The 13928-nt window shown below is 39.7% G+C and overlaps 1 protein-coding gene across 1 annotated transcript; it reads left to right on the forward strand.

Annotated features, from left to right (window-relative positions):
* Positions 1 to 1074: 1074 nt before the first annotated feature.
* On the forward strand, positions 1075 to 11129 carry synpo2la (synaptopodin 2-like a). The gene is made up of 4 exons (XM_084391544.1): positions 1075 to 1443; positions 4761 to 4912; positions 5078 to 5787; positions 7351 to 11129. The coding sequence occupies exons 1-4, from the start codon at positions 1342 to 1344 to the stop codon at positions 9879 to 9881; spliced, it is 3495 nt and encodes a 1164-aa protein (XP_084247670.1). The 5' UTR covers positions 1075 to 1341; the 3' UTR covers positions 9882 to 11129.
* Positions 11130 to 13928: the final 2799 nt, after the last annotated feature.

The following is a 13928-nucleotide window of genomic DNA, read 5'->3' on the forward strand; positions in this document are numbered from 1 at the left end:
ATGTGCTATGGCTTCATGTGGTCATATACAAATAAGAGGGTATAATAAGAAGGGGAAAAAGTGGTGTGTTATTATTTCATCTTTCTTTATGTTTGTGGTATGTTGTATTAACCGGCACATTGCTATAGTAACATTTAATGTGCTGTTTCTAAAAACCAGAAAGAAACCGTAAAAGTTTTCTATTTGAATATATTTTATAATGTCATTTATTCTTGTGGTGACAGCTGCATTTTCATCATCATTACTCCAGTCTTCACTGTCACATGATCCTTCAGAAATAAATGTAATTTGCTGATTTTTTTTTTTTTATATGAAACTTGGATATTCTTTGATGAATAGAAAGGACATTTATTTTTAACTGAAATCTTATATAACAATGTAAAAGTCTTTGACACTTTTGATCAATTTAATGCATCCCTGTTAAATAAAAATATACATATATTTTTTTTTTAAATCTCACTAACCTCAGACTTTTGAACCTTACTGAATTATCATTTGGGAATGTAATAAAAAATCTTTTATGTCTAAAATGTATAGTGATCAAAGTCTTACTCATGTATGTGGAAATAAATAGTCACCAAGTCTCTTTTAATTTCCCACTGAGGTCAGGTATGTGCGTGCTTGTCTAAAGAAAGATTGATTGGCCAAGTGTCCCAGTTTGGCCGCCAAGAGAAGACAGGTCTGCTGTCAGTGTGTGTACAGATGCAATGATAAAACAAACCGTTCCATGCCACAGAATTAGAAGGTCCTGATGTTATAATATAACCCCTAGAGAAGAATAACCACACAAACTCAACTGACAGCAGTCTAATTCCTTGACCACCCTTTCCAGAAAACAAAGGTTAGATATTTTTCAATGATAGTTTGTATACATAAATAATTTATCTCAATTTCAGACTCAAATCAACTTGTTGCTATTCTGAAGTCGGTAAAAAGCTTGTCCGCTTAGCAAGAGAGGCAAAGGGCTATTTTTATATCAGCGATGTTCGCCCCCCTCCCTTCACGCCAGCTCTGAGTGACAGCACAGCTGTGATGAACTAGTTCCTACCTTCATCCAACACAAGATTCCACTTCATAGGGAGACGGTGGGTATCACTTCTCTTTCCCTCTCTATTTTAACTGACTTTATGGCTGCGCTCCTATCACCAGCATCCAGCTCAGGGTGTGGGAGGGGATCTGTGTGTATTCGTGTGACACACTCAGCTCAGGTGGGCTACTAGAAGGACATAGTTGCAGTAGTAGTTGTCTTCTCTGAGGGGGCCCTTTAATAACATGGACCGCGCAAACTGAGGGCCCCCCAGGCCAACAAACTGAACCATAGACGCAAGCACAGACCACACAATGGTGGCCGAGGAGGTTATCATCACCCTATCCGGAGGAGCACCATGGGGCTTTCGACTACAGGGAGGAATCGAGCACCAGAAGCCTCTGCAGGTCGCCAAGGTATGATTGCTGGAAACATCAGAATAAAATGTACTTAAAATGGGTGCACTATACATCACTTTAAGACTTGAGGCCTGGTTTCACAGACAGGGCTTAGACGAAGCCAGGGTTAGATAGTTCAATTAGGACATTTAAGTAGCTTTAATAAACGTGCCGTACAAAAAAAAAAAAAAAAACGTTAATGGTGTGCATCTTGAGACAAAACATTGACAGTGACATATTTTAAGATTAAAACAGCTCAAACATGCATTTTAGTCCCGAATAGGCTGTGAAACGGGGGGTGGACGTTGTGTCCGTCTACAATTATTCAGTTCTAAAGAAACTTAAGATGTTTAAAGCAGCCTTAAGATGTAATGGACACCAGAAGCACAGGCCCCTGCACTTTGAGTGTGGTGTGGAACTGATCCTTTACCAAAAAAGCAAAATGATTCATAGAGCTGTGAACTTCCAAGTACTATCTGAACTGCAGACAAACTCCTTAACATTTTGAGTCCTAAATAGAAAGTGCACTAACTGTAAATTTAGTTATAGTAATAATTCAAGGGTATATTACTAGTAACAAGCCAAGCTTGAAGAATGAATCATATGTAGAATGATAATTATTGCTGAAATGACACATTATTTGATATGCAATTTATGACTGTAGCTCATGAGAAGCTACTGTAAAGTACATCTTGTGATGTTGATTTCTGCCGTTATTTTGTAATTACTTAGTAGATGGCAGATTATACATTATAATGTTAGTGAATATTATCATATAAATTAAGGATGTTGAACTTTATACTCTCGCACACTGTTTTAGTTCATGACTGTCCTCAGGCTTTCAGGATTCAGGTCATATTTAATCAAATTTGCCCTAATTAAATCTAATTTGGTCCTACGCCACACCATGCTTGTCATCTCTCAAAGAAATTTGTCTACTTTCTTCCGATTCCAGGAGACTTTGTTTTCTTTATAAAGGACAATGTCCTGTATATAACGTATTTAGCAAGTAATCATAAAGCAGATATTCTTTTTGATCGTCATGTTGATGTCATATATGTTTGTAATTGTATAGGAAATAAAAATGATTTTGTATTTTAGTTTAATATGATACCGAATCTGATCATTCAGGCCAGGAGTAACAACAGTGCTAATGGACTATTTTCTGTCTATCTATATAATAATGTTATCTGTTTATGGTAGTTTTATGCATCCATTAATATTGTCTATCATGAGAAGTATTGTTTTTTATTGATAGCTAGATGCTTATCAAAAGAGAATTAGATTAAACTAATGGTATGGATGCAGTTTAGACAGGGCAGTTTCCAGATCCAGTTCACCACTAGGTCCTGAACCTGTACCTCTGCATTTACAACCTGTATCCCAAAAACCACAGGCAACAGGATAAGGATCCGAAATGGAAAACCAGATCACTGACCCATATTCCATGTTGCTTTAGTCTGTTTTGCTCAATCAATGGCCAAAGGAGCACACATACTATAAAATGTTCTGTTAAAGCTGAGGTAGGCAATTTCAGAGACGCCAGCTAACTTTGAAAGCATTAGATCCCACCGTCCCTTCAGAGCGTCTCCAAAGCCCCGCCTCCTCCAAAACACATGATAGCGCACAGCCAGAGCAGAGTCTGCAAAGCATCACGAGAAATGACATTAATTTACCTCATGTCTCAAAGCACATAACATTAGAATAATTATTAGTGTAAACAACTTAAAGAGCTCCGACTTCACTTGACTACTAAAGATTCATTTTGGCGTTAATCTTCCTTAAGCATAAATCCGAAAATCTGAACAGCTCCGAATACAACGTGATGGGTTGCCGTTTCTTAATTACTGAAATTATGACATGGCGTGAACACAGCATAAGCTCGTTGTTTTGGTTAAAAAGTAACAGTAAAAGATGGTGCTGTGTGTTTGCGGCACACCACTGTCTGGCTGAATCCGAAATCACCCTTTAAATCCTCAATCATTATTCCCTATGTTAGTCCACTAATACAGTTTACTTGAAGGATTGAAGGAGTAAATGAAAATGAGTGAGCAAATTCGGACAGCCGTTGAGTGTAGATTATTGCAGTCCAATGCGGGAAAAGAATGAGTGCACTCGATAACGTCCACTAGAGTTTTGGACACCACTACAAATGGCTGTCCCCTCAAATAATGCCGATTTGAGGTTATAGGGGGAGAATTCGGATTCAGCCTCTGTCTACAACTAGGCATAGACTCATGGGACACGCTGATGACGTGTGAAGTCTGCATGAGCAGGGTGCGCGAAGGTATGAAAATACATTTGTTGTTTGACATATCATTGCATTCGGACCGAATATTTGAAAAAAAATGTTTTGGTCTATTTGGTCCCAGAATATGTACATTTTAAAATATTTAGACCACTTCTATTATAGATTGCTATCAGGATATGAAGAGCATCTCAACCAGTATCAAAAAGTGTTTATGAAAAACATTGCCTATCCTAGCTTTAACAGTCAGGTTTATTGATTCAGGAGCTTTCACAGTATTAAAGAGAAGAGAATGTAAAATGTCATTAACACATCACACTGTTCTTATTTAAAGTATAAATGTAAGTATTTATAGACTAATTATTGCAGCTTCAGTAATATGTGCAACCTGTCACTGTGAACAAATCCACTGAAATCAGAGACTATCATCCTGTGCTGAGTAAGATGACAGACAGGACAGGAGTTGGAGCAATGGCATTGAAGGTCCAATTGAGAAACAAAACTGTTAACTGTGTATGCCAGCCTACTGTGTCGTTTTCATTCTGATTTAGACATCATTCATACTGTAAATATTAAGCTAACGTTATCTGAAATAAAATAAAAAACAGTATTATGAACAATGTTGCACGTTTTTTGCTGGCTCATCTCACTTAGTAGCAGAAACATTTATTGATTGTTTAAGAACTCTATTTTTTATTTCGAAATATAATTTGTATTGTGTTTATGGGTGACATAATGGCTCAGTGTGTAGCACTGTTGCCTCACATCAAGATGGTCCTTGGTTCAAGTCCCGGCTGTGTCAGGAAGCCTCTTGATGTGGAGTTTGCATGTTTTCCCAATGTTGATGTGTACGCTCTGGTCCCCCTTACAATTCAAACACATGCAGGATAGGTGAATTGGAGACACTAATTATGAACTTTGTAAATGCATATGACCAAATTCATGTCACTCGTTGTGATTCCTTGCAGGTCTACTTTTTTAAAGATGGTAAGAATTTGATATGTTATGTTATATTCTATGTTAAATATCCAATGCCATTTCAAAAATCGACCTATTCATACATTATCAACTTGCATTTATCCTGTAGGTGCGTAAGCGAAGTAAAGCATGTCGGGCCGGACTACGTGAGGGAGATGAGCTGGTGTCCATCAATGAGAATTCCTGTGGGAGTCTGTCGCACGCCCAGGTCATGAACCTGATCGACTCCATGCCAGGAATGCTTCACATCCGAGTTAGGAGGTAAACCATATTTTACTTTGCCAATGCTTATGTGTTTGTTTATCTCAAATTGGAGCTGAAAGTAAATGATTGTATTGACTGTATTTAGACCTCCAAGCCAGGGATGCTGTGAGATATTGTTTCTGACCATCCCTGTGCTATTTTACCCCTTCACATGTCTATCAGGGCACCGGCTGGCTTCCAGTCGGTGGTTCTTGTTGCTCGAGCTCCTTCTCCCCGCATTGATAAAGAGTACCGTGCTGCCCTTAGGGCCATGTCACCATCCAGCTCCCGACCTCACCAGTCCAGTGTGCGGCAGATACACCGTGAACCCCCGATGTCCCCGACCGGACGCAGTGGACTGACCTCCCCGCCAGGCAGTGAAGCCTACTACGGAGAAACAGACAGCGATGCAGACGTGGCTGCTCATGAGAGGCAACGCAAACCAAAACGACGCAGTCCCAGCAATTCACCTGGCAAGGCTGCTCGAGCCTCACCAGAGGGAGCAGAGACTTCAGAAATGAGTGGGTATGACAGTGCCTCGGATGCCCAAATGTACAATCTTTTGGGGCCTAATAAGAGGGAAGACGAATTGCCTGGTGTAGCCCGCAGAGAAGTGATTTACCAGCCCCCTCCCCATGGAGCCTGGTCCTCACAGACCTCAACGGAGACCTCATCCATGAGTGCGGATGACCAAAACCCACGAGAAGCGCTAATGGAAGAAGACAGTGGGTTTCAGGAGCCCTCAAACCTCCCCCCTCTGGTTTCTCTAGAGAGAGCCAAAGAAGCTCTTATGCTGAGCTCTCGGAGTCAAATGGTTCCCATGGTTGGTCCAGTTGACAATCCAGTGGATGAGGAACTCACATTAACATACATGGATAAAGCAAAACAAGCAAGTGAGTATATTGAGATTATTGCTCTTGTGATTGGCTTACTGTCATGAACACCAGCTTTGTAAATATGTGACCATGGACCACAAAACCAGTCACATGGGTCACTTTTTTGAAATTGAGATTTATACATCATCTGAAAGCTGAATACATAAGATTTCCATTGATGTATGGTTTGTTAGGATAGGACAACATTTGGCCGAGATACAACTATTTGAAGATATGGAATCTGAGGGTGCAAAAAAAATCTAAACATTGAGAAAATCGCCTTTAAAGTTGTCCATTTATGTCCGCGACTGTGCTGCATTCACTCACAAAAATAAATGTTTTATATTTACTGTAGGAAAAATATCTTAATGATTTTTGGCATAAAAGAAAAATCTATCATTTTGACCCATGCAATGTATTGTTGGCTATTGCCACAAATATACCCGTGCTACTTGTGACTGGTTTTGTGATCCAGGGTCACATATGTTCTTAAAGTCACTGTTTGTGGTTGCCTGCATGTAAACCCTTGAAGAGGGTTGATCATACTGAGTAGCCCCCACCAGTGTCTATATTTGTCCTGAGGCTCGCAGGATTGATAACCTGAGCACTGCTTTGCATGAGCTGGCAGAAGCATCTCCAGCTGCTAGCTCATATCAGGTGACAGTGCACCTCACAGGCCTCATTCTCTTCACCTATATTCTCAGCTGAAATACTGGACAGGATTGTTAGTATTCTCAGTATTGTTTTCAGACATGAACAGCCAGCATCTGGCTGGAATGGAATTTAGAGTCACTTAAATGTCATCAGTATAAGTCACAAATTAGCATACTTCAGAGGACAGGTTAGTGTCCATAAAATGAGAAGCGCACCATTAGTTACACAGGTTTTACATTCCAGTTCCTGGACACTAGTAATGCAGTGTCCATGCACTGGTATGACACTGATCCTGGACTGCAGCTGTGGAATGTGTGTTTGTTGATCCCAGATCAGGTGGTAAACAACACATTGGCATCTGTGTTTATGCTGTGGAATCTAATGTGCTATTAATAGAACATTAATGTTAAATTTGTATGAAAAATATGTACGATGATAACCATTCATTCATTTAGTGCAAACATTAGATTCAGCAGTTATTAGATCCAACGAAATGGCTACAACTCATGATTTACATTAATTCTAGTTCAATTAATTCCCTTTTATGATAACATTTAGGTTTAGGGATTAAGTTAGAGGTGAGACTTAATGGTTAGTTTTAGGTTCTGGTCATGTGCCATAGTACCATTTTTATAAAGTGTACAAGCATATTCAGAGCTACGGCTATTTGAAGCACTGACATTTCAAGCAACAGCATAAATAAACAGTCATAAATCTAAAGATAACTCTAATCTGTACCCTAAACATTCTCATGCTCTTCTCAGGGACCACAATAATACAGGCCTAATGAGACTGACTTTATTCAACACTATATCTGACTGAATAAAGTGAATGGTGCAAAGCCATAAAAAATAATTTATAATTGTAATAACAACATAACAATAACAATAACATTTTGTCTGAAATCTTTCATCTCATGTTATGCAGAATTGAACCGTGGAGAGACGGTCACGGACAAACAGGTGAAAGAAGCTCGGTCCAAGTGCCGCACCATCGCCTCACTTCTGACGGATGCACCAAACCCTCATTCAAAGGGTGTTTTGATGTTTAAAAAGCGCCGGCAACGCTCCAAGAAATACACACTAACCAGCTTTGGAAGTGTTGATGAGGACATGAGGCAAGACTCTCAAGAAGAGGATGGCTTGTTTCCTGGCAGCGAATCAGAATTTGATGAGGAAGGTTTCTCTGCTGCACCGGACCCCACATGGGACAGCGACTATCTTGAGATGCTAGAGAAAAGATCTGCTTCCAGAGGTCAGGAAGGAGAGGGTGGTGCTCTCAGTCCTGGTTTGAGTGATACTTCTGGGAAGGGGGCACAGTTGTTTGAGCAGCAGAGGAGAAGGGCTGAGGAACATGCAAAGAAAATGGAAGCTGCGCAAGAACAGTTGCAAAGCCAAATGCTGGGCATTGTCCTGAAAGAGACGCAATCACTTCCTCAACTACAGACACTGCAACCTCAACCACAACCAGACTTATTGACAAAGCCCAATGTCCAGCCACCATCAGTTGCTCCAAAACCTGCCAGACCTTCAAAAACACTACATCACGAGGTTCCACCAGCAGAAACACAAAACATGACACAGATGAGCACACCTAAGGCCATTTCTGCTGTCCCTGTTATGGCTAGCAGGGATACTTTAAGCACAATGGTGCCAGCCCCCTCTGTGTTGCCCCAAACTAATCCCTCAGTACCTTCTGCTGAAACTGTGATGCTTCCACCACCAACTCCTCTACCAGAACTACCTGCCAGCTCTGTGTTAAATAGAACTGCCCGTCCATTTGCCCCAGGCTGCGTTATCAATCGGGCAGCCACCGCTCCTGTCGTGTTTCGCCCTGCAGTTAGTAAAAAGACACCCAGACCTGTTTCGGTGTCTGTGTTGGTACCATCATTTTCAGCAGCATCAGAAGAGCATGATATGGGTGATACCCCTGTCTCCTTTGTTAGCCAAGTCACAATGAATCAAATGAGTGAATATGTCCCTTCTGAAATGATACCTACACAGCCCTTTATGCCTGGAAAGTCTGTTCCTCCATCTACTTCTGTATCCATGGAATCATATTCTCAACCTGCTCTTCACTGCTCCTCAGTGGAAAACATCCAGGTTGCATCAGTGCCACCTCCCATAGTTCAAACCAAAGAACCTACCTTTCTTATAAATGACAAAACAGCTGTTCCCCCTGCAGTCCCCGTTGACAACATCGTGACAACTTCTGAGACCCCTACAAGCCCTGTTACTTCGCTGTCACCAAAAGTTAATCATGAAAAAACCTCTTCCTCTGGTGGCCGCACTGGTATTCTCCGAGAATCCCAACGCCGTAGTGCATACAGGCCAATGTTTAAGATGCCTGACAGCAAGAAGAACTCACCAAACCCTGAGCTATTGTCTATGGTGCAGAACCTAGACGAAAGACCCAGGTGTGTATATTCTGAACCTGAAGATATTACCCACAACATTGATGACAATAGGACAAGGGTCCCACCGCCTGTGGCTCCTAAGCCACGGGTCATCCCAGAAATGTCACAGATCCCTCAAGCTGAGGGAAAAGGTGCAGAGCTGTTTGCTCGTAGACAGAGTCGCATGGGTTTGTTTGTTGTAGACTCTCCACATCTGCAGCCAGCACCTCTACAACCCCAACAATCCCAATCAGTCATAGACTTGATCCAACCACTGGAACCCTTGCCAACCCCATCCCAGTGGAAGTACTCCCCTAATGTTCGTGCCCCTCCACCAATAGGTTACAACCCCTTGCTGTCTCCTTCCTGTCCTGTTGGGGTGCAGCGTGGAGGTGCCAAGGTGTCTGAGGGAAGTTTCAAAGGAGGTAAGGGTACTTATGGTGTCCCAAAAGAGGGTATCAAGGTCTTGGACTTCATGAGGCGGCAGCCTTACCAACTGAACTCTGCAATGTTCAGTTCTGGTGGCGGCATTGGCACACAGTCTTCAATCCCCTCCTACCAGAGGCAACAGAGGGAGGGCCACACTCTGACACCACCCAAGCAGATCCCAGTAAAGGCAGCACGTGTGTATGAAATCAAACGTTTCTCCACTCCCACCCCAATGTCAGCACCAACTCTCAACCCCACAGTGATTGTACCACGCTCACAGACCACGCTTGGCGAACACTTCTCTCATTCTGACCTGACGTCACCTCCACCTGAACCTGTGACCGAATCAACTTCAGCACCTTTACGGGCCCCAGGCCTCCCAGAGCTCCCCAGACTTTCAGCTGTGCCCATCCCTCACCCCATGCCGTACTCTCCCCCAGCTCCCATGTCAAGTATGTCAAGCCTAAGCTACTCTGGGCTCCAAGCTGCCAAACAGTTTAAGAGTGCTCCTGAGTTAAGTGCCCTACCACCAATCCTACCAAAGTCTCATATTCAAGTTCCCAAACCTCACTTTATTGCAACAAGAGGGGGTATCCAGCCCCGCGTCTGGAGGCCTGGAACCCTACCTCACTGACAGTATTAATTTATATGCGAAAGAAGCTAAACCATCTGCTTCTGTTCCAGACTCAAAATTCCTACTTTGATCAGTGTGATCAAAGTATGATCAATGTGTTAACATCTGTTTAATATAACTTGAAGAAACAAAGAAATGATATTCTTCATTTCATATGAAAATATACTGTCGAGTATATTAATTATTTTTCAAAACTTAACTGAAAAATCAATCATTTCTGCAAAATGTTCATCAATATTATAAACCTCCCATGTTAAATATTTTGAAATCAAAATTGAACCTACATGCATGCATTTCTCAATGCATGTTCCTGGTCTTAATGTAAACAATTTATCTACGTTATGCTAAGAAAAATATTGTTTGGCTTTGTAAACTTCAATCGAAGTGTAACTTGCTCTTCTCTGAAATGACTGTGTTGAAGTCTTTCAGGCTGTGCGGGCAAAATTGAATATTAACCAATAGCCAAATAGCTACTCAGGCATTGTTTAGGCAAACTCACATTTGGTCTGGCTCCCTAGTGGTGTGTAATGCCCATTATTCTCAATCCTATCAGTTGCGTTATGTATTGTTTCTTTTCTCATTGCATATCTTGTTACATTTACACATCAGTTTACAGCAGTAAAAGGGGTCCTAACAAGTTAAATACTAAATGTAATAATAATTATTGTAAAGCTATTTACAGTCATGTGTCAGAGTACTTATTTATCAGTGACTGCTAGACAACAGGGTTGTGCAGTGCAAGATTCTCAATTTTATAGGGATGAAGAAAACTACATTCTGACACAGTGCCAAGAAAAACATTTCACATGGATTGGACTGAAATAGAACATGGATTTGACTGAGGTATTTTGAGATATTTTCCTACAAAATTTCTTCAAGACGTGTGTGAGTTTTGACTTTTGGCACCTTTTACATACAAAAGTGTCATCGCTTTGCAAAGCTTTGATCTACTTATCCCTAAGAAAATGAGACAAGCTGAGGCTTTGTTTTGCTGTATGCTCTTAGGTCAATCAGAAATGATATCTCTCCTGGCAGAGCCTGAACTGAACAGGTGCATGAGGGTCACAGCCTATTTGTAGGAGCAAAGTAAACAGGGAAACCAGGCTGGTTCTTTAAAATGTGCTCTGGCTGGATGTGTAGTCTTTATATCCCTGTACCTATATTTTAAAGGGCTGAGATTAATGAAAATCTTTTTAATTAATTAATTTAGAAACGTATTCAAGTGGTCAAATTAGTAAGTGTTGGAAAGATACAGTGTTGGAAAGAGTCCTAGAGACAGACATAGGCTATTTGACAAGCGTAAAAAGTGCAAACCTAGCACTGTCCAGGATTATTAGAAGGTTTATTAGCCAACTGGCTTTACTAGAATTAGTCAGAATACTCAAAGCAACATGACATTTGTGGCAGTGAGGCTGATAATTGTGGTTGTTTTTGAAAGTGTTCCTCAAAAATATTGCAACGTCTTTAGAGAAAATAAATCTGAGGCCTTGTAACATTAAGGGAACAATGAATTGAGGTTAAAAGAAAGGAAATCAGTTTATATAAATATGTGTTAGATAAACAGAGACTCAGAGAGGATGAATAAATAATGATTGCAGTACTGGCAGGAGAGAAAATTTCATTTTTAAACTCTCCTTTAAAAAAAAAACTTATTCTACATGTAGAAATTGAATTAGACGTTAACAAAAACAGAGTAGATATATGGTGTTTAAAACCTGAGCCACAATTTTGTTTGTCTCTCCAGTTCGTTTGTTATCATGTTTTATTTTATAAACTAAAGTTTTACATTGTTCAGTTCTCTTAATTTTGGCTGTTGTACAAATCATTTGATCAATGTGTCTGTCTTTGTAAACACTTTGTGGTTAAACGGATAGTTCACCCAAAAATCATCATTTACTTACCCTCAAGTTGTTCCTAACCTGTATGAATTTCTTTCATCCGTTAAAGATAAAGGAGGATATTTTGATGAATATGGGTTACCAAGCAGTTGATGGACCCCATTGAATTCCATAGCATGAAAAAAAAAAAAAAACTATGGAAAACAATGGTGCCAACAGTTTGGTTATACAACATCCTTAAAAATCTCTTCTTTTGTGTTCAGCAGAAGAAATAAGTTCATACAAGTTTGGAACAACTTGAGGGTGAGTAAATGATGACAACATTTTCATTTTTGGGTGAACTAACCCTTTAATGTCGCTGGTGATTTTGTTTTTTGCAATGCTTATAATGAGCTCAGCTGAACTTTAGGACATATGTGATTCTAACTGAAAGTGTCATGTATTTCTAATACAATCAATAGTTTGAATAAAACCTGAAATTTCACACAGTGTCTCTGTCTCATGGTAAGCGTCAAACCATTGCATGTAATTCAGCTATGATCCTAATGCCTCACTTATACTCTCAAGCATAATGGTGTGTGAATTATTAAAAAAGCCATTATGAAAAAGGCCAAACTCGTTTAATCTTTGGCATGTTTTAATAGTTGATTAATTTATTTGAAGAAAAAAAAAAAATATCAGTATCAATGTGTCCCTTTTAGAAAGACTAAAACCACATGGTTCGGGCAATGAAGGTTACTAATCACCACGTGGTGGCGCTTATGTCTCACATTTTATCATTTAAATCAGGTTATGTAATGAAACATGAGAGTGAGCATTTCAGCGTTTTCTTATTTTTCAAAATAAACAAACAAACAAACAAAAAACCCACCTGCTGTTATCTTTATAATTTTAAATCACAATAACTGACATTTATATAGTGCCAAATGAATCTATAATCAACACTCTTTCTTCTAAAACTTAGTAGCGGTGAAGTGTGGTATTGCACACTGTTGGTGAGACGACTACAGCTGAACCTGGCACCATTCTCATGCATATGCTCTCCTCCTATATTTAGGACTGATAATGTTCAGGCACTTTTTATGGCTGCTCCAAGCTTTCCCTATTTAGATTCCATTTTTGAGTAGATCCTTCCTGAATTGACAAAGATAGCGAGAATCTGACGAGTTCTCGGGTTCATGCAGTGCAAATGATGTGGGTGAGAAAGTGATATAAACAGGCATTGTCTCTGAGACAGGTGGGAAATGTCACCTCAAATAATTCTTCCCGACTGGCAGAGACATTATGGAGTAAAGAAAGAAAATTATATTATTTATAGTAATTTTACTGTTCTGAATAATTGTATAATTTTTATATATATTTATGCATTTCAATTAATAGTAAAATTCCATCAAATTGAATTGAATAATCCTTAAATATTTTAATAATTGATTAAGGATTGTTATTTTATTCAATTAAAATATGTAAGGATTATTCAATTCAATTTTACGTAAGTTTACTATTAATTGAAATGCTAAATCTAAAAAAAAAGGCTTAACATTTTTGTACAGTGTATATATATATATATATATATATATATATATATATACACATATAGACACTGTACAATATATTTATATATATATATATATAGTGACAGAGCGAGTGAGTGAGAGTGAGAGAGAGAGAGTATACACACACACACACACACACACACACACACACACACACACCTTAAAGGTTCTATTTCAACCCAGGCCGTTATGTCAAACTTGTGAGATTGCAAATTTGTGAATTTCACCACTAATTGTCTCATTCACACTACAACTATTTAGAACCATGTTATATTGGACTAAAGTTAGTTGACCCCTCTGAGTGCTTAAATCATTATCATAAAAATACATTTAGCATAGTTAGGGGGCCCGCTGCTGGATTTAAAAAGTGCAAATCCTCTCACAAGTGGAAGGTGACTAACCGAAGAAGAAAAAGTGCAAATCTACCACAGCACTTTTGCCTCTTGAAGCTATTTGATAACTATGTGCAATCACCCGGTCTCTCTCCTTCTCTCTATATTTAGCCAATGAAGCATCTGCAAGACAGATATTAGTCTCTTGATATTCCCATCAGCAAAGTGCTGTGCAGACCAATTGGGCCCCCTTACCCCTCACTCCCCCTTCTTACCCGGACTCTCCCTCCCCCCATGAAGATCTGCCATCCAAATCCCGAGTGG

This window comes from Rutilus rutilus, assembly GCF_951802725.1.
Source record: "Rutilus rutilus genome assembly, chromosome: 20".
Lineage (NCBI taxonomy): Eukaryota > Metazoa > Chordata > Actinopteri > Cypriniformes > Leuciscidae > Rutilus > Rutilus rutilus.